The 25,458-nt window shown below is 41.7% G+C and overlaps 1 protein-coding gene across 1 annotated transcript in view; it reads right to left on the bottom strand.

The window, feature by feature from the left end:
* Positions 1 to 177: 177 nt before the first annotated feature.
* Positions 178 to 25,458, bottom strand: part of FEM1C (fem-1 homolog C) — a 34,059-nt gene continuing 8,778 nt past the window's right edge. Inside the window, exon 2 of the mRNA XM_006278136.4 lies at positions 178 to 9,430. Within this exon, the coding sequence (XP_006278198.2) occupies positions 8,121 to 9,430 (1,310 nt within the window). The 3' untranslated portion in view covers positions 178 to 8,120. The remainder of the gene's footprint in view (positions 9,431 to 25,458) is intronic.

Below are 25,458 nucleotides of genomic sequence, written 5' to 3'. Positions count from 1 at the left end.
TTTAACAATACCCCACTCCTACACCATACAAGCTCCTACAATTCTCATTTCAGTGTTGGCCAGAGCAGGCAGCTGTGGAAAGAAAAGAGTGGGAATAAAATAAAATAAACATTAATAAACTTGGCATTTATTTTAGTTTGGTCTTATTCAGGAAAAAAAAGGAGGTAAAGACTAATGTATAATTCGAGGAAAGGTTTATTTTTGTGGATTTTACTAAGTTCTCATTTTAGGGTCAGTAGCACAAATAGTACATAACTGAAACATGCAATTTAAGAAAACAGCACAAGCAAGATGAGAATATTGGGACAAGAAAAATTTGATGCTCAGACAACACCTCAGTGCGGGATAGTCAATGAAAACTCAAGTGGCTTCCAGCACCAAGTGGCCCACTGGGCTAGCAGGGTTAAGGTAGGTCATAGTCAGTAGCACGTAAAGGAGGTAAGGTGGCTAAAATCACATCTAGTCACCTTTGACCTTCCAGCATGACTGACCAAGTATCCACTTACGCTCGGGTTGACAAGAATCCAGACCTTTTCCCTCTGGATTTATAGCAAAATCCCTTAATGCCACACCCTGCTGATGGGCACAGTACAAGAACTAAACAGAACATGGAAAAAGAGGAACAAAAAGACTCTCTGTGCAAATGAAATTAAAGTTATACACTAAAGAAACCTGGTATTATAGCTAAATCATAAGATTAGGAATCAGGAATTAGGAATTCTGTTCTTTGCTTCAACACAGGCTTCCTCTAAGAATTTGTCACGGGCAGTGCATTTTTCTGTGCAACTGCTTCTGCATCTGCAAAATGGAGATAGCATTAGCTCAAAATGCTGCTAAGATGCAAGCTATATTTGGTTGTTTTTATAAACTAAGTTTTAAGATCATCAGGAGGAAGGTAGTGTATGCTGCCTGAATACTTGATGCATTCTCGGTAACTAGGCGGTGCATTGGCAGTAGGAATCATCCAGACCATCTAATTCTCATTCCCCAACTCCAATTTGTACCATGCATCCTGCTATTATCTAGGAGTCATGAGTTGCTTACAAACTCTCTCCTCCAGGTGGCTTCCCAAGTTTGGTCAATAAACATTTTCCCTTCACTATCCAAGACTGTGACAGACAAGATATCAAGCAACCAAGAATAATACAATTCTGGACAAGTTAAAAAAAAAGTTGTATATTTGGTGGTTAAAACCAGCCTTATTTTTTTAAGATGATGCTGGAAAAGTGTCAAAAAGGGTTGCACCCAAGATAAAGTCTACACTGAACATATCTAGCTGCAAGCATAACAAAGACTGGGTTGTGCTACTGCCAGGAAACAGCACCCACTGATAAGCAAAAAGAAACAAAACTGTTTTTGTACCAGCTTGCGTTTACTATAGGTCAGACAGAAACAAGGTTGTGGGTATCATCTTCTCATCTCAACTTCCTCCCAAATCAGAGTGATACAAGGGGAGATAAGCCACATTCTCCTCCAACTGATCACCCTCTATGTAAGCCACACCCTTCCTTGACTGACCACTCACTCTGCATGAGGCAAAATTTATTTCTTCAACAATACTCCCAAAATTGAGTAAAAATAATTGAGAAATATTTATTTGAGCCATTAGGCTGTTTAACCATTTCATTTTATTGTGAAAACCTGGTCATCTTCATCCAGGTACCTCATCCTTTTTCCATGGCTGGTCATTGACTCCTTGTGCCATGTCCAAGGGCTTTGTCACACATTTACTTGCAACAGGTGCACATCATTGGAATGCTGTGATATATTAAAGTTTGCACATATTTGGGTGGTGTCACTTGTTCAGTTGCAGCACTTACAAATTACTAGAATGTAGTAGCCTAGTAAAGTTAGTATGTATTAGGAGATAACCCTTGCCAAAAAGACAATGTCATTGCAATGCCAAGAGGCATGTGCTAAATTACTTGAATATTCATCTGCTTGCATGTCAACAGTACTTAGTAAGTGTTAAGTTGAATGTGCGACACCACTCCTAAATCTAAGTTTGTTCCCAGGAGCGAGGTGCATACTACCCTTTGTAGCGCAACAGAAATGACTATGCAGATTCCAGATAAGCGACATTTTCAAAGGGTTTCTCCTGCTCAGTTCTGCAAACTACATAGACCAAGTTGCTTCTCGGCCTCTTGTGGGCTCAGATCAAGCATAGCCCTATGCTTACCTGGCAATGGAGACAGTGACTACTGAGGTAGTCTTCCTAGTTGTACCCGGGGAAGACTGCTCTCCCGGCACAGGGGATAACGTAGTAAACCTCCCACTTAGCTGCTGGAGTAGGAAGATCTTAGCTTTATGTCCACTTTATGGAAAGGGGAGACTCAACTCTAGCTTGCTCCTGGGGCCATACGGCTGAGGGCAAGCAAAACTCAGGGGCATCCAAACCCCAAGCCTTCAGGCTTGGACCTGCAAGTAAGGTGCCTGTCAAAGGATTTGGAAACATCTGAAGCCCCAGATTGGGGTGGAGGATGTTTGCCGGTAGTAGGGCCACTTATGGTTCTGGACTGACTTGGAATTTGATTTGTCAAATTTGGCTTGGAATATGGAAATTTAATTACCACCCTCCATCAAAAAAAAAAAACAACCAACCCAACCTACAAAAATCCCAACATGGACCAAGTTACAAATCTTGTATTTTGAGAACCTGTAAGTCATGATAACTTTTTGGTGAAAAATCATGAGTTTTGCTCAAGTTTCTTCTACTTGTTTGTTAATTATGTTCGCATAGGCCAGGGTCAGGCAATTATTTTGGGCGGAGGGCCGCATGACAGGCAGCCAGGGGCAGATAAATATTAATTTTCTAAATTTTGGGGAGGCCCCGGGGGGCTGGATAGAATGGCCTGGCAGACCGCATACGGCTCGCGGGCCGCATTTTGCTCACCCCTGGCATAGGCTGTACAGATAAGGAAGTGAATAATATTTATAAGGGTACTAGCAACTATATTAATCTCACATAGCTTCTCTCTATAATTTAGAATCACTTTTGGACTTTTGACATTATTTTTTTCCTGTGTCCATATTCAGACTTCAGACATCTGGGCTGTAGTTGCACTGGATACAGAACTGTTATATTTCATTTCCTTTCCTGATGTTGTCATTAATGACTGCAGCAGGAGAATGGTACAGCTATAGTATCAGGGTTTAAAAGCAAAATTTCCATGGAGATGTAGTTAAAAAGTGATGCTACAAGTAGCCTTAAAGGGAGGGAAAAAAAAAGAGAGAGAGAGAGAGGAGAGAGAGAGAGAGAGAGAGAGAGACTCAGACAGATACTCTCCAAAATGTAAGTTTAATGTAGTTTGCATTTGGAGCCTATAGAGTAAGAGCAGAGAAATGCTTGTTATTCCTTTTTTACATTCCCATTAAAGCTTAATTACTTCACGTAAAAAAGAAACCACAGTATTTCAATACACCGAACTAGCCCTGCATAGGAAGTCTGTGTGATAGGATGGAACATGTATACAAAACAAGTTAAAAACCAAAGTGAACAATCACTCCCCACTCTGTCCCCAGTGAAGGATCCAAACCTACCCAACAGTTACTCACACTCACAGAACCCAAAGGATTAGCACAGTACAAAACAGTGTGCTTCAAACTACATTCATTTATCCCCTTCCTTCATTTATAGTATACTTCCATCAATTTCCTCTTCCCTGCAAAATTATTTTCCAATACCAATTACCACATACTGTAATTTGACTTTATGGTACAGACAAAAGATGGAACTTAGTGTTATGTCTTCGTAGTCATACTTTTAGTATTGAAGAAACCAGTCAGCATTCCACGTGTAACTTGTGAAATATTCAATTAAGTCTGTAGTGGAAAATAGACTACATCCACAGCCGAAGACTACATACAGCCACTATTATCTTACAACCAAAATGAAACTTAAAGTGACATTTTTCTTATAAAGGGCTTTATTCTTCTGTATTAAATGTCAGAAAACCCCTTTCCTTTTTAAAGGGTACCTATTTGAAAGTCCAACATTTTTAAAAACAAATTCTCAAAAAAAGATTGTTTGGAAGTTAGGAAATATTTAAGCATATTTCCTATTAGGATTGCTGGAGAGATTGGGAGAACCGTGGTATCTGCAGCTAAAGGTGAAGCTGAGCATCTGTCAGCCAGTTACCACCCTACATTTGTTTACAGTCTCATTTGAGAGACTAGAATTGGACATCCTCATCAAAACAGATCCATTTGAAATACTAAGCATGGACTAGAGATGAGTTACCCACCCCTTCAAAAATTCTGGTCATCCAGTTCACGAATGATGCATGACTGGGTAGTGGAAAACTTGCATTACAACATCTATACTCGTTCTGCAGAAACAGATGACTCAATTTTGCACCTTCCAAATTATATTTTTAAAATTAATAAAGTGTTTGTGAATGTAAAAATCCATCCTTCTATTAGAGAGAAAATAACCAATTGATGCTTAATAATTACATGGTCTTTACTTCGTGCAGTGTAGCAGTCAGAATGGCCATAGACGCATATACATATGAAATACTTGCTATAAGGATGGTAATAACATTGACAGGAAAATACTAGCTTAACTTTAGAATTTGGTGGAAGAGAAAAGAGTTTCATTTTCTACCACTGTTTATTTTTCACTTTCCTGGATGAAAGTACTCTGGTGAAAGCTCCAAGAGAGCTGAACAACAGAAAATCTTTGAGTATGCCTCAAAAAAAAAAAATCTACCTCATATTTCTCCACAAGTATGCCTCTATGGGGTATCTGTGTCCTTATCCTCATAGGAATATGCTGGAAAATTTTCAGCCATTTCAAAATATAATGAAACTCAAAATGTGTATTGTTCTTGATACTCTATGGCATTTGACTGAGACCTCCAGCAACAAGAGTAAAATGGTTTCTCTTTCCATCAGAGAAACATATAATAGAAAATAAGAAAATGGAAAATTACCAGTTATGGGGAAAAAATAGAAAAGAAACCATCCTAATAGTCCATGTTCTTGAATTACTTTTTCACAGAATTCAAGTTCCAGCTAACAAAGCTGCCACAGTTACCATAGTGTTAAATTTGTACCAACACTTCCCAACACTGAAGGAGTAACAAGACCAAAAACAAGAGTCCAGGAGGTGAATATTCAAAGCTACATTTACCAGCCCACTAACTCGTATCTGTGGGATCACTCATATAATAACTACCATGGAGTCTAGACTGCTGTAGTTTAACAATGAAACAAAAATTAGGAATTATAATGTGATGGTAAAAGACCAAATGTAAAATGGGGTTAAATGTACCAGTCTTTCCCCTATGAAGTCCTAGGTCTGAATAGTTGATGAGATCACAAGTAAGAGTTCAATGGGCAGCCTCATGCCATTACAAATTCAAAATCTGGAACAGTATGTTTTAGGATGGAGGTGTTGTCATAGATATATAGGAGACCCATGCAGAATAGGTAAGTTATCCCATGGGAGGTACATTTCTTTAAAAAAAAATATTTTAAGTAGATTTAGTAGACAACAGAATAAAAAAAATGTATACGAAAGACTTCACTATCTTCATTGGCTCTATAAGCAAAGAAAGCCATGTGCTCTTTCTGGTTAACTAGAAAACTCCTTGGGATGTTTTCCAATTAAAAAAAATTTGATAGCACCAGCAAAGTATTCCCGTAAATGTTATTTTTACATCATATTTCTGAAGTCTCAAACAGAAACCTCTTGGAGAAAAATGTCCAGCTTTAACCATCTATTGTTCTATTCAAGTAAGAAATGTCAACTCCTCACTCTAAAGAGCAGCACAGATTCTGGAGTCCAAGGCATGCTCTAGAACCCTTTTTCCATGACCCACGTTGGAGCTTCAAATATAATCACTGTTCATTCCTACAGCGCGCTGTGGATTCTTAATGAAATTGACTTGAGGAATAGTAAGGAAAAACAAAGAATATTAAAAATAAAGAACTGAAATCAAATTACTTGTTCTTGCAATCAACAACTGGGGTGGCATGTATTTTAATCATTACAAGTCAAAGAATTTCAGCCAATTGTATAAAAATTCACTAGTGCAAATTTACTAATAACTTTGCAAGAGAAATTCTGAACAGGAATTCCTCATAATTTGGTTTTTCACACAAACAACATATGTGCATCAAGGGACAAAGAGTGGAAAGCTGTTTCAATATACTTTGCAAGTACAAAGTTTTATATAAAATGCAGTTCTCAAACAATATTGCTTTCAACATGTCTGCTGGCTGTAAAGAAGTATCCCAACACATGCGTCAAGGCCATCCAACCACTTGGCTTCACTTGATGTCATGCGCTAAGGGAAAGGAGACATTGAAACAGCCAGGCAGCAAGCACTATTTTTATACTCTGTCAGGGATGTGCTCATCACCAAATCAAATCACAAATATCAAGGACAAAGTATTCTAAAATCAAATTAAAAGACTAAAACGATTAAATCACCCAAGTCTCATTAATTTGGCTTTTAAAATGGCTCCATCATCTGATGCGGGTCCCTAATCCAAAAAGGGTCCAGATCAACCCACTGATTTTTTTGGAGATAGAAAAAACCCATTGGGTACACTCTGTTTACTGCCCATCACTGAAACAAAATGAAACCACCCACAATGCAAGACCACTGAACTGGCAGGTAAACTGCATTCTATTCAATCAAAGATTGTTTTCTGTGAGAATAATTTTATTTTAAAGACATTTTCAGGGCTTATATGCCACAATAAATTTTACTCTGAATCAACAGTAAAGTGCTGTATTTTATTGACTACCTGAATCTCATTCTCACTTAAAATCTTCACTTATGGATGTCTTAACAAGTCAAAAGAGCCCTTTCTGCTGCAATAGCTAAGCTGTTGTGCAAATATTATAAAAATAGGTAACTTTCATTAGGAGCTATGTACACAACACAACTTCTGGTGTTTCCTTTATTACTGCTGACCAATACTAGAGATGTAAGATGCATGCAAATTATCTATAAAGGTGTATTTAAAATGAAGAGAAAGGGACACTGCTATGTAACTTTTGATACCTTGGCAGAGAGCCACTTACTATAATATAATTATACTAAATGATGTCTAGATCTGGATTGACAAGCTTCATACCACTGACATGCTTTAGTTTCTTTGTAGCTAAAGAAGCTGATTTGTAATTTCAGACTACAGCATACATTTGATCTATTTCTCTTTAAAGTGTATTACATTTGAGGTTAAAATTTGAGCAAACTCTTCACATCTAGTCACACAATCAGCACAAGCAAGACATTAGTGCAAGGGAAAGGTGTCAGTTGTACATGATGAAGACTCTTCCCCTTACTGCATGATGCATTAGAATGACTTTTAGACTTAAATTTCAAGTGGATTACCAAGAGAACAAAGAGATTTTTCTCCCAAATTTAGCACGCATTTCCAGAGGATTAAGAGAAAGCAAATCTCAGATACAGCTAGAGTAAAAAAGTCAAACCAAAAACAGCTTGGAGAGCTGACACGTAGCTCCAAAAGTTGTCATGCTGTGAAGGCAGTATTCTCAAAAAAGAGCTCCAACAAACTGCAAAAAATGGAGTTTGAGTTGAAGTTGGCCAACTGCTGCATAGAAATATGCTAACACACAACAGTCATGTTTAAGCCAGTGCATAGAGAAGATAAAGCACTTATGGTAATTGCAAATGTTAACAAGTCCATACAACTTGTACAATTTAGCAATGAGTCCATAAAAAAAAAAGAACAGAATTAGAGCAGAAATGCTCAAGCAAAAACAAAAAAAGATGACCTTCCAACTGTATAAAATCCACATACCAGTAATAGTAAAAAGACACCAGTGAAAATTATTAACTCAGTCCCAAACACCCAACAGGCAAATAAAACCAGAGTAGACAAGCCTTTGGCAGACAATTTAAAGAGTCTAAATATGGCATTACATTTCTAAATAATCCACAAAATATATTATATGGCATATTCATATTAAATACTGGGTAACCAATTCTGCAGATCTGATGCTAACAATGCTTTAGCCAATGACAGCATGATGGGTCAAGCTAAATTAACGCTGGTGTATCACAACAGTGCTTGAGAAAGCAACAATTAAATGTCACCAACTCGTGCTTCAACAACAGTACCGTGGAACTGTCACATTATCATCTATGGAGCAAAACAAAGTTTTCTAGTTTCTCGGGGATGTGCCCTTTATAGCATATGTTATGATTTACGATGACACGAGCAGAAAGACACTGTAATGTAGTATGATTTATAGGCTGGATCAAATTTTTTGCCATTTCCTTCTCATCCAGCAAATCGCTAGCGGTCTGTTTATGCAAGTTTGTGGCATCAAAGTGTGAACCTGACTTGATAAGAAGATTCATAATATCTGGATGGTTGTTCAATGCAGCAACGTGCAGGGGGCTGTTGTTATCAGAGTCTCTGACATTTACATCAGCACCACATTCCACCAGAATAGCAGTAACTTGCAGAGAGGGGAACTTACAAACTGGGTAGCGACCTACACATGTAGTATTCTTGTCAACGGCAAGATGAAGTGGGCTGAAGTTATTCTTTCCTCTAGGCTGCAGCTTAAGGAACTTATAAATAGTCTGCTTTTTAAAATGCTCCTGTTCTGAACTGCAAGGAACTTTTTCCAGCAAGCAAATTAAATGCAGGATGATGGAAAGGGCTTTGTTCAATTGTATGGGGTCAGGTGGACTCTGAGTTTGTTTCATGGCCCGCTCAATTTCGAGGACACTTTTACACAGTATACCCATAAGATCGTCGAATGTCACAGTGGTGCCCAGCAGACCTTTTGCTCTGTCTTGCAACATGAAGGAGAAGAGTTCAGCAAAGGATAACAGACTGCTGGCAGTCATAGGGCTCAGTGGGTCTAAATTGCTCTGCTGCATGTCCAAAGCATACTTCCATAGGTTGATGCATCGTTTAAAGTTACCAGAGTCTGCGTAGACAGCACCCCGGTACCTAATGTAGTAAGATGTATCTGGGTGAGAAGGACCAAGAATACGTTCTCTAATTAACAGCGCTTGCATTCTCATCTCATCAGGGTCTGCAATAAGATTTTCTAGCTCCTCTGAGCTGTTCACTTCCTTGGCATAATCGTAAGCCATTATCAGCGTTTGTGGCACAGGTTTGCTGAGGATGTTAGTCCTGTCACTGTATCTCATCTCCATAGCTCTTTTCCAGTATTTCAGGGCACCAAGCAGATCTCTCTTTTTGTCCACAAAGGTTGCTCCTAGAAGTTCCAAAGCATTGATGCGTTCAGCCTTGCTGGTCTGTACATGCTGGGTCAGAAAGTCCACAATATTTGTGTGACCTGTAACACTGGCTGACAAGAGAGGAGTCATACCATATCCATCTTTTTCCATTTTTGCACAGTATTTAAGAAGCATCTTCATGATCTCTAAGCTTCCAGATTCCGCACAATCATGTAATGCAGTGTTTCCTGGCAAGAAAAAAAAAATCATAATTACACAAATCATAGCAAAATTAGAGGGCAACCACATAGCTAAAGAAGGGAAAATACTTAGTACACAGAAAACAAGAGAGTTGAGAGCTACATCTAGAATACAATAGACTGATTAAAACACCAAGGCTATTAACCACATATGGAAGGGAAGGGTTACTTGATAAAATTCAAGATGTTCCAGGTACCCTTTTGTCTCATTACTTCAAATTTAAAACAGAATCCTCCACTACCTGTTGACTAATTTTATATTTTCTGTTCAAGGATAAAACAGATACTGGATAAAACATGTATACTGCCTCTAGACCAGGGGTGGGTAATTATTTCGGCCCAAGGGCCACGAAGGGAGTTTTGGTGAACTATTGCAGACTGGGTCAGCACTTCCCCCCACCTGCCCCCTAACAGCTCACCAGAAGTCCCTGAGTCAAGGGCCAAACTTCTCTCTCTCTCCTCCCCCCATAGCTGCAGCAAGCCCTAATCCCCACCCTGCCCCAGAACATGCCAGCCACGTCTGCAGCTTACACCAGCACCTATCTGGTGCTCAGGAAGCAGCCCTGGGCAGGCCGGCATCAGCTGTAGACACTGCAGGTAGGCTCCAGGTGGGGATCAGGGCATCTGCCCAGGTCCACAGCGGATGCCACCACATCAGTGCTGGGCGAAAACAGCCCCACCTGCCCAGCACCATGCAGTAGCTGGAGCCAGAGCCACCAGCTTCCCACAGACCAGATCCCATGAGTTTGTGGCCATCTACCTGCAGGCCAGATACAATCAGTTAGCAGGCCAAATCTAGCCCACGGGCCATAGTCAAGACAGGGAGTGTTTCTTCTGTGTTATTAATTTATCTACCTACATACATATCTATAATTCCTTGCCTTTTTACTTGTATTTGGATTAAATGATCTACTGACACAGGGCTCCCAGTGTTTATCCTAAATTATGGAATTTATGATCCCTTTGTTCTTCTGGTTAGGATTCCCCAAGCAAAGTTAAAAAAAAAAACAAAACGGATAAAGAAGAAAAACACTTATTTCTCCAAAATACAACACTGTACTGTTACCTAAGATAAAATGTAAATTTAAAAAAGCCTGAAATATTTCATAACTACAAAATATTTCCCTTTAGTATAATGCTACAAATTCTTTTTATAATGCTACAAATATTTCCCTTTAGTATAATGCTACAAATTCTACATGCCATGTCAACATAGCACGTAGAAAAAAGCCAGTAAATAACACAAAACATTGCGGGTTGACTAAAATCCATATCTACTCAAGAAGTAGCGTAGATGAAAGTTTTAAAGAAGTTCATTTCATGAAGTGGAAAATATGATTTAGTATGTCCCTTATACTATTGATTTATCTCAGAAATAAACAATTTGGTTGTTGTTTACATCTGCATATGCCAGATGCACTCATTCATTTATTAGATTTATATCCCACCCTATCTAAAAGGCAGCTTACAATAAACTAAACTTTATGTAGCCTACTACATTATCAGAAAAATAATTATTTGATGTTTCATATGCAAAACCTAGAAAAATCTGTGAAAAACTTTAGCAAATATTTATATTTCTTATACCAGTAAACTTGCAAGTGCAAATCATTTGATGGAGAATCATATAACCTATGAGAACTAATATTATTATCTAAATAGTCAATATCCCTGGTGGGAGGCCATCATTCCACAAGTAATTAGAACTATATCCATTGACTAATGAAAGGAAAAAAAGCCGAACAAACCAGATATCTTCCTGTTAGTCATTTTTTGCAGCAGAAGACCTGTTCCTGCAGCAGAACTTATTACAGCTGCTGCTGCTACTTCATTTGCTATTACTCCAACCACCCATGTCACGGTCTTTTCGCTCTGTGTAATTAATGCACTCGCCAAACCAGATATTCAGTTGCATTACAGGGCCTTCGTACCACCTGAGAAAATGGGAAGGTTGTACCTGGCCAACTCGAAAATATTTTGGTGTGGAAAAGCCAACATGCTTGCTTCCTGCGTAGGAGGTATATCAAAATGAAAGGGATATGGTCAGCCACTGAATGTCTCTCTCCCCTTCCACTGTCTTTTGTGTTCTAATTTTTCTCCTCTAATACTAGGGATTGGCAACCCCCAGCCTGTGCGCCAGAGCATGGCATGCAAAGCCATTTTCCTCAGCACGCCACAGTCAACCCAGACTCTAGGCAGCTTCTGCCAGCAGCTGCCCAGAGCCTGGGCCAGCTGCAGTCAGGAGGCTGCAAACAGCTACATGAGGCTCTGCAGTCCCACCACTAGTTCTGTGGCAGCAGCAGCTGTGAACACACCTCTGGGCACATGGCTAGGAAGGGGCCTGGGCAGCACAACCCTGGCTCCTCCCCCACTGTCCACCCAGAGGCATGTGTGCAGCTGCCGCCACCACAGAACCATTGCCAGGGCTGCAGAACTTGGCACAGCTGTTTGCAGCCTTCTAGCCACTTGCCACAACTGCCCAGAGCCTGAGCCGGCTGAGGAAAATAGCCAGGAGGCTGCAAACAGCTGCTCTGGGCTCCAGAGCCCTGGCACCGGCTGCATGGTGGTGATGGGCGCACACATAGTTCGCAGCACATAGCAGAGAGGGGGCAGGAACAGCTCAACCCGGCCACTCCCCTGGAGACATGTGCAGACACTGCCAACAGTGAGGATCGGGCCCTTGTGGCTTCCCCATCTCTGGCACACCAAGTCGAGACATAAATGGAGGTTGGGATGATTCTGGCACTCCGGCCAAAAATGTTGCCGATCCCTGCCTCATACTCTGCCTTCTGCACATCCTTTCACAAAGACAACATCGATGAGAACAGCTTCAAGCTGGGTGTGCTAGCACAAGCTTTCATGACACATGCATACACTTTGGTCAGTCTATAAGTTGCAAATCTACCCTGCCCTTTCCAGCTATGCTTAGCTGATGTACAATTTTTTGTTTATATTTTTTTTAACCACAGGAATTTTATTTTTCATAGCCACCCAGATTGCAACAGAGCTCAGGTAGAAAACCAAATCCACTTGAAAAAATGAGATGGCTATGACTAGTGTCTGTGACAGTTCTTATTGCTCAGAACAAGAGAAAATTTGGGTTGCCTGGTTTATGGCTTGTTCCTAACTTAGAAATATCAGTCAAATTTTGGTCTGGATTAACCAGTATGCATTCAGGCCAAAGTGAACTTGACCTTTATACTGGTAAAGATAGGAGGTAGAACTGTGTACCTCATTAAAAGTCCAGTGTATGTTGGAGAAAAATTATATTATATAGAAGGATACATTAAGGTTCCATCCTATTATTTTTCATGACACTAAGAAATATAAATTGTTCCATGAGCATATCAAAGTACATAAGACTTGAAAACCCAAGAAATACTACAGCATAATCCCTGCATTTCCTAGAAGTCATCTATGACCTTGCAGTGTGACCATTTTTAAAGCATTTAAAATGTATATATCCACAATTTGATTCACCACATAAAAGCTTGATTATTAAATAACTATTTACTTCCAATAAGACATGAAAATATAATGCTAGTTTCTGTCCATTTCCAAGACATGGACCTTCCTGCTCATCTAGAAGCACACAAACTCAACAGTGTATGCTACAACCCCAGCATAGGTGCCAGTTCTACAGGCAGGTGTCTGCATGGAGCCGACTGCAGCTCTGCCACGGGGCCAGCCCCACACTGTCATTGCCTTACAATCCCGATCTCAGCCCCAGACCTGGACCCAGCCCTGCTCTGCTGCTGGATGCCACTCCCTGCCTACCTATAATTCCATTCCATCCCATCCCAGCCACCCAGACAAGCACAGAGCAGAGCCATGTATGGAGTTTTGGTGAGCTGTTGGGGGCGGGGTGCTGGCCCGGCCTATGGCAGCTCACTAAAACTCCCAAAGTAGCCCTCAGGCCCAAATAATTGCCCACCCTTGCTCCAAGGCCTACCCAACATGCCAGGGATTTTCAGACTTCAGCAATACATCTGAAAAGAAGAGGGGGTTAATACAGCTTTTATTATAAAGGTCACTACTACTTTATTGCAGTGACCCACAGGTCCAGCAGATTCCCGCATAAGAGATATCTTAGGACAATGGTTCTCGACCTTTTTAGACTCAAGGATAGACTTGAGACCTTGGATAGACTTGGGGAACCCCTCCAAAAATGCAAGCTCTTTGTTTTCATTTGCTTTTTTGACTACAGAAAAACAGAACAATTTTTCTGTTGCAAAGAACTTAGAAAGACCACGACAGGTCAGAATGTTTTTAACAGTACTGCGATTCATGTTTGCTCACCTCACAGGGCTAACACTGTTTGGAACCCTGAGACACCCTTGAAAGGATCTCAAAGCATCCCAGAGTGCTGCACCACTCTCACTGAAAATTACCGTCCTAAGACTACAACGGGAATTAACCGTGGTTACCCTAGCAACACTGCAAGAAAAAAACAGTACAGTATTACCCATAGCTTAATATAATTTGTCAGTTTACAAAAAGACTGCAATTCTCTACCTTCTGTGGACCAGCAGCAATCTTCAGAGCCCTTCCTGCTGGTCCACAAAATAAAATATTTTGAAAACCAAACAATGGAGAGGGGGAGGAATTAGTGTTAGGAAAGGATACAATTCATAAAAACAAACAGTCTCTCCTGTGAAAAATAGTCAACCACTTAAAACAATGCAATATCTATTTTTCCTTTTCAACCAAATAAGACTTAAGATCTCCTTCCAACTCTCTTTCTGGGGAGGAAGTACATTGTTACCACAAAATTTGAATAATTCATATCAGGGTAGTTCAAAACCCACTTAGTTTGAAGCAAGTTGACAAATTAAAGATAGCCGACAACTCACCTTTTTGCAGCATAGAACCACAGAAATGTTCCAGCTGCCGCTACAGCTTTAACTGCAAAGGCCATCACTACTCCAATCAGCTGGAACTCATCAGTGGTCTAGCCCAGCTGACTGGCAAAGCAGTACCTTTTGGAACAAAAGCTGCAGCAAACAGCTGGAAAACCTCTAGTCCTACACAGCTGCAGCTCTGTTTATTCACAGAAAATTCTCAAATCCCCATCTTTGCACGAGAGTGTAGAACATAATTTTGCAAGCCATTTGGATTCTATTGTGCAGAGAGCAAGCCTGACCAACACAAAAATATTTTCTGGTGACAAAACTTCTTAAAGCAATACTAGGTGCTTCCACTAAAGGCTGAAGGGTAATATTTTTTACCAAAATAGTTACCATTAATTTTGTAAGTTATTCAACACATGAAGATTGAGATGACTCATGCTCAAAAACAACTGCTCTAACAACAACTAAAAGGGTACCAAAATATTGTTTTCACATGCGAGGGCCCAATTCTGTCAGCACTTATTACAAGTGCAATAGTGGCTACAAAAAGTGATACTTGGTTTCCAACAGAAGAATGCTCAGTGCTATGCTTAGTCCATGCCTTTGACTAATGAAATAAAAAAAAAACTGTTATTATTAATGAACACTATTATTTTGGTTATGAACATTAATTTTGGTACTGGCTTTGATTCTGCTGTCAGCCAATTTCCACATCTTCATAATGGGGCTCTCCTCCCCCCCCCCCCCCATTTCTCCATCTATTAATTTTCATACTATATATAACTTTTACAGCTCACAATAGAATGCCCTCTAAAACCTCCACATTTCCCCTTTTTCTGGACTGTTCTCAGTTATACCATCAAAATGCCCATCTGCTAGGAACAGTTTTAATATTCCAAGAACATCAAATAAAACTGAGAATCAAGTATATATGATAATCTATAAATTACTTTTTTTGAATAAGAGTATTTCCTGTAACTGTATTACCTACTTGTATAACTGCTTAGATTTTTTTTTCCAAGAATTTCTCCCTGGTTTAGCGTTCTAGAACGCATGGTAGATTCTCTGTATTACAGAACATCTACTACAACTCAAGTCAAACCTCAAGATGTGCCAGACAGCTATCCAGACACTTGAACAACACATGGAGAGTAAAACTAAAAATAGGGTTGACGTATTAGCTTTCTAGGAACTCCTACTTTCTGTGCAGATTATTATACAGATACAGAGACCAAACAAAAGAACAATCATGCAGGTTATATTAGGGTAGATACACACCCACAAACACACCTCTCATATATATAAATTTAAAAAAAAAATTGCTTTACACATATTCTGATTTTCATGTTTTATTTCACAGGAGAAACAAAACTGCTTGTGCTAAATCTACTTGCTGCTTGAATTACTTTTGTCCCAAGCGGTCTGATGGAGGACAAGGATATCAACTGTCCCTGAGAATAAATACATTGTCTCCAGCTACTTAGTCTTATGCAGGTAAGTATTTGTTGTGAAGGTACATCTCACTGGAGAGAGAGATCATTGGAATTAAGGCTATTTGACATACTCTCAAATACTTGTGCACTTAGAAATGTGTTAGACATTGTAAAAATAAGGAGGTAGGTAAGGCATCAGAAGGTCTTGTCATGGCACTGAACGTTTTGGAAACATGGACTTCTAATCTATGCATCTCTAGCAGTAACAGACAGAACTGTTACAGCAAGACATATTTTCAACACTGTAGTACACCGTTACCTAATGCATCTTAGACTCGGTTCTTATGTGTTATCAATCCATTATTGTCAAAAGGGCCCAAGTTATTTTTAAGTTTGACACTTCCTAACTCCAGAGTGCTTGATTTCACAAACTTAATGTTATTACGTTTAAAAAAAATAAACAAAACCAGAAGTTAAAACAAACTGAAAAGTCAAAAATGTTATCATGAGGAATAATACTGACTGCCTACACTCCTCATCCTTGACTTCATCTTGGTCTCTGTGTGCTATTTATTCACAAGAAAGGTTCCCCTGCTTGTGTCAACTCTCCTGAAACATGCAAGACTCATGACCATCCAAAAGGCAGAGATTCCCCACATGCAACCACAACAAAAGTTGAATGATGTGGATAGCCATGTGAGAGCAGCAGGAAGAAAAACTCATATTCAAGAACTAGAAATGAATGAGCTCTTTAAATCCCTGGTGTGGGGAGGGTGCCAGAAGTACAACTGAATATAAAGAAACAACATGTTTCTGGACAAATTTCTTTTCTAGATAAGACTTCTGTACTGCAGGTGGAATTCAGGTTAAAGGTTTATTGTAGTTATAGAAACAGAACTAAAAATCAAGCAATTGTTTCAGTGCAGTTGACCAGAAGTTCCAATTCTGCCTTTATCTTTAGAGGCACATTAAGAATCCACAGGTCAGACTGCTTTAGCACAACATATCTAACATGCAGTTAAAGCATGTAGTGCCTTCTCTACACTAAAGTTTTGTAATGAGCTAAGTAGTGCATTGCCACGCTCCAACATACCTTTAAATCTGGGTGAAAACAAAGCCTGGATTAAAGGGTGCCTTCCCAACCCCCACGAAGCATATTCGCAAATATTTTAACTGATGCATTTTAATATTCTGAGGTTGCTAAGGAAAGTTGTGTTTATATTTTATTTATTAGATTTATAGGCTGCTCTCCCCAGAGAAGGCAAACAGCAGCTTATAGTCAAAGATGAAATATAAAGACAGATAAAATATTAAAAAAGAATTCAGACAATCTACATCTGGGTTTTAAAACTAATCATATACTCTGCAGGGAAAGGCATAACAATACTTTTAAAATATGTGTGACTAAAACTATTTTTATACCTCCAGAAAGTTAACATATGCAACTGCATTTCTAAACTTTTAGTCAGTATCTCTTGAACGAGACCGTCTCTTCCGGCTACCACCAGACAACTGGAAGTTGTGTGGAGAGTGGCCTACCACAAAATCCAGAGCCTTTTAACCCTGGTGGATGTGCTAATCAGGGGTAGGAGGACAAATGAAGGCTGACACTGGTACTCCCTCCTGATGCTTCACCCACTGCTGCTGCTGTGGCCCCATCTTCCTGAATACCAGCCCCACTACCACTGTGTGCCCTGTGCTTGACCAGAATCAGTGCTATTACCACTGTGCTCCCCGTGCTGGACCCAAAGCCAGAGCTGTTGCCGCTGCGTGGCCCATGCTGGACCCAGAGCTACTGCCCTAGCATGAAACATGTCAGTGGCAGAAGTTCCAGCTCAAGCATGTGGAATGCTGTGGTAGCTTGTTGCTGCACCACCACCAAACGCACTGGGCAGGACCTGAAGCTGCCACCACCACTAATGGAGTCACCCCTGGGTTGAATCTGGCCAAGGAGCCCCAAGGTCTAGATCCAGGCCAGGGAAGGAGGTTAGTCTGACACCCTTGCTCGAGAAGATAATGTTTGTAAGCAAAGAGATGTGTAAAACAAAATAGCCAGGACTAGGACTACACAAGGTTCAGTTTTAAAATCACAATTAAATTCAAGGTGGCAGTTCTATTTTCTAGAAGGGAAGGTGCATTACCAACACCAAAAGGCTTGTAACAATGACTTCATAGAAACTTGAAAGCTAGGAGGTCATTTTTTCCCTGTACATCTGGCCCCACATACCTACCTAAAGATAGCAAATTTTGACATAAACTAGGATCCAAGACAGCTGCCCATACTACACGATACAAATCAGTCTTTAGAGAAAATTGCCTACTGAATGCCATCAACTTCTTTTCAGTGGTAGATACATCATTATAACTCATCAACATCAGAGAAAAAATACACAAAAACTGAGGTTAGAGTTGAATCAATTTGGCCAGCTGCCAAGACAGATATTTTTGCAAACTCATGAATTTACTGTAACAAGCATACAGAGAAAACCTAGAATATTCCAGAGAATCTCTCCAATTAGACTTCTTTCCACAAACAGATCTTTCCTTTTTACCTCTGTTGAGATTAACAACAGTTCTACTTTAATCAGAAATAAGCTTCTTGTTAATTATTTGTATTATAAGAACTCCCAAAGGCTCCAGCTGCCATTCAGTTTTGCCTTCTGATTTTAAAGCAATTAACTGACAAGCTGAAGAAACACAGAAGGAAATTAAGAGAATGGTTCTAACAGTACAAATCTACACAGGCCTGATGAGAGCACACGTGAATGGCTGCAAGTCACCTACCTTCTACATAGCCAGTCAACTGGCTATATACCTAGCAGTTCTCAAGTGTCAATTTGAGAAAGAAATGGAAGGACAATATAGTAGCCTTAACACTTAATTCAAAGACTAAAGTACATATATATATTAGGGTTGTGCGAAGCTTCAGTCACCGATTCGATTTGGCAGAGATTCAACCCAATTAGGCGGCCAAATCTCCGAATCAGAATCGAATCAGGAGATCCTCTAATCTCTCCAAATCTAATCGAAACCCTCCGAATCAATTAGGAGAGGTTCAATGATTCAGACATAGACACAACTTTTAATGTTTTTTCTACATACCTCAAGGTACCAGGCAGCTCATGAACGCTGAGATGGTGGGGTGGATGGAGCATCCCACAGGAGTCCCCAGCGCACTTGGCGGCAGACCCAAAGTGGACCAGAAGCACTTACAGTCCACTTCTGGGTTGTCTGTGGAGTGCACGGGACCCCCCCCTGCCACGACTGGTGCCTCCTGGGTCTAGGGGGGCACTTGGGGCCCCCCTGAGGCCGATTGCCAAGCCAGGGCAGTATGGAGGGGGTCCCCCGCATGCTCAGCGGCAGACCTAGAAGTGGAGTGGAAGTACTTCCAGTCCACCGCCAAGCATGTGGGGGGGCACCCCCACGCTCCTGTGGGATGCTCCATCTGCACCACCATCTCAGCATTCACGAGCTGTGCCTGGTACCTCGAGGTATGTAGAAAAAACTTTTAAAGCTGTGTCTAGGGCTGAATCACTGCTTTTCCAAATCAGCATCGAATCTTCAGATTTGGATTGGGCCAAATCAAATCAGGACAGTGATCCGAATCAATGAATTGAATCACTGTGCCCCGAATCTGGCCAAATCTGAATCTAAATCAAATACAGCCTGCTTTGCACTACCCTAATATATGTATTATCCACAAGTTTTACAGTAAGATACCTATTAATAAAAAGTATTAAATATTAACTCAGAATATCAGGCTGTGCACATCATCTGACAAGCAGGAGATTATTCCAGTAACCCATAAAGAAGTATTTTCTTGTGTGGGGTACAAGGAGAAGGTAACTTGCTCAGAAAAATATTTCTACAAGAGGCAAGAATACTTGTGGGTGATCTTTTATTGGACGCAAATGCATGGTTGGGACACACACAAACAAGTTTTCAGAAGGGGTGCACCAACAGAGATTTTGGGGGCTGATACCAATAGCCAATTTTTAAGGAGGCATATCAGCCGATACCAATCCGATTTTCAATACAGCTGCATGCAGCTGATAAGTCTGTTGTGGTGAAAGGGGAGGAGGGAGGGTAGATCAAGGCTGCAGTGAGGGAGGGAGTGGGGCTGGGGTAGATGCTGCCCAGCCAGAATGGGGCAGGTGCAGGACAAAGCCACAGCTTGTCTGCGGGGCGTGGGAAGTGGGGGAGGGTGCAGCTCTCGCTACTGCTACCGCTGCTTGTCCAGAGGGGCCTTGATCTACATGTCCCCCCACCCCCCCACCACACACACACCCCTCCCCTTCCCCCCCCACTCCTCTTCCACCACAAACTTATCAGCTGCACATAGCATTCCATGCTGCTGGGCTGTGCTCCTTGCTGCCCATGCAGTACGCTGTGGCTGCATGCACAAACAGGTATTTATCAGCCAAATTATCGGCCACTTCAGGCCAATTTCTGATATAGTCAATTTTCTTTATATCAGTGCCAATCCAATATTGAACTGATGTATCACTGCACCTCTAGTTTTCAGGTATCACAGTACCCCTTCAACTCACTTGAGATCTGAGGAAAGGTACTATGATACCCAAAAGCTTGTCTATAGCTATCCCAATCGTGCAGCTGGTCCAATAAAAGATATCACCCACAAGGATTCTTGCCCCTCACATATTTCCTGGACCATCATGACAACAACATCACTTCAACACTACCAAAACATAAGAGACAAGTTATATTGCAGTCCTGGTTATCCTAGGCATACATTTAAATAAACACTTTCAACACTACTCTGCAATAAAGACATAATCCTGTGTTTATACCATTAATTTGATTCCACTAGAACATTTTGTAACAAATTCAGCATTATACCTCTGCTGTTGGATCAAAGAGGAGACAGGTCAGTAAGAAACAAAGGCCTTTTGAAAACTTATCTCTAAACAGTAGTTTCCATGCAGCATTTTTCTAAAGGAAACATGCATTTAAAAAGTGTGGTCAAACATTTTAATTGCTTTTTCTTTTCTTTTTTTTAAGTTATATTAATAACATTTTAAAAGCCTCACAATTTAAATGTTTTCAGATCAGTGTGTTTTGTTTTCTTAATCCATTTGTAACTCCTGAGGAGCCCAAAGGAATTTAACTGCGCATCTAGATTAGATATTTCTGTGCATCAGGATGACAAATACTGGAAGCGTTAACCTTTCTGAAAGGCATATATACCACTCTCAAACTACTGCAAAATAACAAAATGTAATAAATATTAAAAATCAGGTAGACAAGTAAATGCAAGTACCTTTGTTATTCATATTTTTAGAACTTATTTTCTGCTTTTAGTTTATACCTAATTCACACAGCACTTTCATCCTACATGCCCACCAGCCAACTAATTTCCTTTATTAAAAAAAATAAGACTTCTGTAGTTTTCTTTTACCTTGTCCTCTGAATTGCTATGAAATCATTTTAAATTAAAATGTTATCAAAAAGTTTATACTGCATCTTTATGTTTTATTCTCACATAATAGCCCCTCTTTAAAAATAGATAAAAGGAGAAAATATTACACAAATGCAGTGTATCAGTATTTATAACACTGTCTGATGGTACAAACTCATGTCTGCGGATTCAAATTTATAATGAGCCTTTTCTCTGCACTCCCAGAAGGAAATTATTCCCAAAACAGATTATGGGCTTGTGACATCAGAAAGAAAAGTAGTGACATGGATAGTGATTTAGTTGGATTTGTACTAGAGTTGCTCCTTGTAAATTTTATGAAGCTTGATCACATGCTAAATGTAAAGGTTGCGCTCAATATTTAACATCCACTCAAGCAAGTAGTTGTCCATATACTTAACTTTATACACGCGCAGAGTACCATGAATTTAGTAGAACTACTGATGTGTATAAAGTGTATGCGTATGTTTTTACAGATTCAGACCCACTTAATTTAAGAGAAATTTAAATTTAAAAGCTTATTTCTAAAGAAGTTGCTTGAAGGTTCTGCTTGTAAGTTATAAATAAATCTGTCAGTAAACATACTTACTTATTAAAGACTGTTACACAAATGAACTAGAACACAGCAAGAAAGCTATGAGTTTATGTATCAATACCCGTTTGCCTACTGCACATAATTATAATTTTCTATATTACTTTAAGTAAATGGAAGCCCCATTCATTTTGCATCTGGCTTTATCAGGAAAAAAAATCCAATTTTAACTTATAGCAGATCAGTTAAAAGTTTTCATTATTTCATTAGAGGCCCACCAATATATCAGTTGCCTATCGCATCAGCACCAATAAAAGGGAAATGAAATTATCAGCTATTGGCTTTTTTTTACTGTTGTAACCAATAATGTTTTGCAAAAATTATACCTTCTAGCCAGGGCCCTGGACACCTGGATTCCCTCTCGCTCATGGGGCTGGGGCTCCCAGATGCCTGGGTTTCCTCCTGCAAGCCAGGGTGACGCTGGATACACCCTCATCCACTCACTGGCAGGCCAGGCTGGGCTGGGCTGGAGCAGAGCAGCTGCCGCAGTGTCCCAGGCACTGGTGTGGCACAGACTGCAGGCTGGGGTTGGGGCAAGTGCTGTAAAAGGTACTGAATGCCATAAAGATATAACTGGGGCAGGGAGGCCAGCCTCAGTGAAGCTGCCTGGCCTGGCCCAGCGTGACTCAACCTGCAGTACCCGGGTGGCCACGCCTCAGGGGTCAGGGCAGCTGCTCCCCAACACTGTGTACAGCAGGGTCCTTCCCCCAGCCCCTCAGCCCAGCCGGGTCCATTCAGCCAGCCACCCCCCCCCCCCCGGCAAGGCAAGGGGGCTTGGCTTGCCCTGCCCCTGTCTGCAGCAGCACCAGAAAGGGAAGGGGCTCTTCCCTCACTGGAGTGCAGCTCTGGGGACCTGGGGCCCAGCTGCAGGGGAAAGGACTGACCCGGTTTCTCCAGGCCTGGAACGGTCCTGTGGTCCTGCCCTGGGCAGAGGGAGGAAAGCAGGGAGCCTAGCCAAGAGACCCTCAGCCCTGGGCAACCAAGAAAACTCACACCTTCCCCCTCAGCCCTGCTGGGCAGGCTTAGGCAGCTGCCCCCAGGCTGGGGTTCAAGGGCATCACACAGAAGAGCAGGGGCTGAATGGCTCTATGCAGCCAGTCACGGGCACTGCTAGGCTAGCCCTGCCTGCTGCTACTAGCATGGGCACTTTTACATGTGCTCTGGGAGTGGAGCGGGGTAGGGAGGAAGGGGACGGCACTTTAATTAAAGCAGCTTCTCGAGCCACTCTAATTAAAGTGCTGCCCATCTCCTGTATCAGTGTCCACCTGCTTAGAAATGGTGGTGGGGGCGCTTAAGCTAAAGTGCATTCGTATGTGTGTTATAAATGTAAAACAAACAAACAAGAAAAGGTTTATACATCTGTAGTTTAAAATGCGTTGCATTATTACTAAATATTGGTTACTTGATTGACATTGACTGATATAGTTAATTAGTAAATCGACTATCAGTATCGGCCAAGAAAATCTTTATTGGTGCACCCCTAGTTTTCATAATATGGTTATGCAGGAAGACAGACTAAAGTTGGGCCCTCATGGGTAAATTGAAGAAACTTTGGCTAAAAATATCTACAAAAAGAATCATTATCAAAAATCTACTTCCCCATACTAAGAAAAAGAAGAGAGCGCTATTCTTGTTCCCAGATGTAGTTCTTTTTAACTGTGTTCTCATGATTATGAATAATGTTAAGACATCAGTGAAGTACAAGGTTATCCGAGTCATTTAGTTTCAATATGAAGTATTCTTTTTTTTCCAACTCAAGTATTTTCTTTCTTTGAACTGTATCTGCTTTTACAATTTCATTTAGTTGGAACATGTATTCCAACTAAAGTTCAGTTTCACATAGCCTTGTTGCCCAAAATATGTACACAATGTACTGTTATGCCATCATTAATAGAGATTCAAAATACATTTAGAGCAAGGTCTTCATTCACAGGGAGTCTTTTTTTTCAAAATGAAGCACTTGCCAAGTAAACAGATAGAAAAATCCAGAAGCATGAAGCCCGTCAGACTTCTTATAGCTCCTTGTTAGGGAAGGTTAATTGGTTTAAATATAAGAACGTATACAACAAACTTCACATCAACTGTGCATGAACTTGAGTGATTCTATTTCACCCCCTAATTTCTAAGGCTATCAGGTACAGATACACAGATGGGTGCCCTGGTTACCCCTCCTGGTCTAAGAACACTACATATATTTCAGTCTCCATCTGAATTACAGAATTAATATCTAACTAATCTTCCTACTTAAGAGACTGAAGATTGCACACAAATGCACAGACCCAGACTGAACAAGTCTGGTGTTTCCTATGTTTATGTAAGGCAGGGGTGTCAAACTCAGCTGGGGCCACAGGCTAGATCAGGGGTGGGCAAGATCCAGCCTGCAAGGCCATTTTATCCGGACCGCAGGGCCCTAAAAAATTTAGAAAATTAATACATTTATTGGTCTTTGGTTCCTGTAAAAAAATGACAGAAACCAGGGGCAGGAGAACACAGGGGAAGTCCAGCGGGCTCCCAGAACAGCAGGGCCCATCCAACCTCACCTCCCCAGCCAGAAGCCCCAGTAGGGGCTTCTGGACTGTATCATGTGGCTGCACTGACGCCAGAAACTCAGGTAAGGGGAACAGCAGGGGAGGACCCCGGGCAAGGGAGGAACCCAGGGAAAAGCTGAGCCCAAGGAAAAGCAGCCCCTCCCCTGCCCTGTGGCCCGTGCTCCCTGACGCAACCGCTCCCTGCTGCAGCCGCTTGCAGCCCACATGGGGCTGTCCTGAGCAGGCACAAGCAGCTCCACATGGGCTGTGAGCGGCTGCAGCGCAGGGTGCCGGCCACAGAGCGGGCAAGGGGCCGCTTTTCCCTATGCTCAGCACCAGCTTGTAACCTGTCTCTGCTGCCAGCCTGGGCCCCACACTGGCTCTGGGCTCGCCCGTCGGGGCCCAAGCTGGCAGCAGGGGTGGGTTACAAGCTGATGCTGAGTGTGGGGAAAAGCGGCTCCTCCCCCGCCCTGTGGCCGGTGCCCCACACTGCAGCTGCTCACAGCCTGTGTGGGGCTGCCTGTGCCTGCTCAGGACAGCCCTGTGTGGGCTGCGAGTGGCTGCAACAGGAAGCACTGACCACAGGGCAGGGCGGGGCTGCTTTGCCCCCATGCTTCTTAGCACCAGCTTGTTCGCTGCCGGGGAGCAAGGGGTCAGGTCTGCACGCTGCCCCCCACCTGTACTATGGGGCTGGGGGGCACTGGGAGTAAGCAGGTGCACGGGGCCCACACCAGTGTCCCAGGGCCAGCACCAGCAGGGCCCAGAGCAGGGCGGCAGGAGTACAGGGTTCCGGCCGGCAGGGGCACTATGGAGCTAAGCCAGATCCTCCCCTTCTCCCTGCTGGTGCAGCCCAGCTCCACAGATCCCCACGAGCCTGTGCCCCGCTCTGGGCCCCACCGGTAGTGGCTTGAGACACTGGTCCCAAGATGGTGACCAGGGGGCGGGGCACCTGTCAAGGGGCAGGGCTACCCATGCAGCCCTCGACAGCTTGCCACAACTGGGCAAACAGCCCTCTGCCCAAAATAATTGCCCGCCCCTGGGCTAGATCTATACTGCAGTGCTCTTGCAGGCTGGATCCAACCTGGGGCATGAAAGCTGTGGCAGAAACAAGGAGTTCAGCAGTAGCAGGTCCAAGTGGGGTAAGGGAGGAAAATCTAAGAATGGTGGAAGTGAACC

This window comes from Alligator mississippiensis, chromosome 3 (genome assembly GCF_030867095.1).
Source record: "Alligator mississippiensis isolate rAllMis1 chromosome 3, rAllMis1, whole genome shotgun sequence".
NCBI lineage: Eukaryota > Metazoa > Chordata > Crocodylia > Alligatoridae > Alligator > Alligator mississippiensis.
The sequence above is the reverse complement of the archived record's forward strand: the minus strand, read 5'-3'. Positions and strand labels throughout refer to the sequence as shown.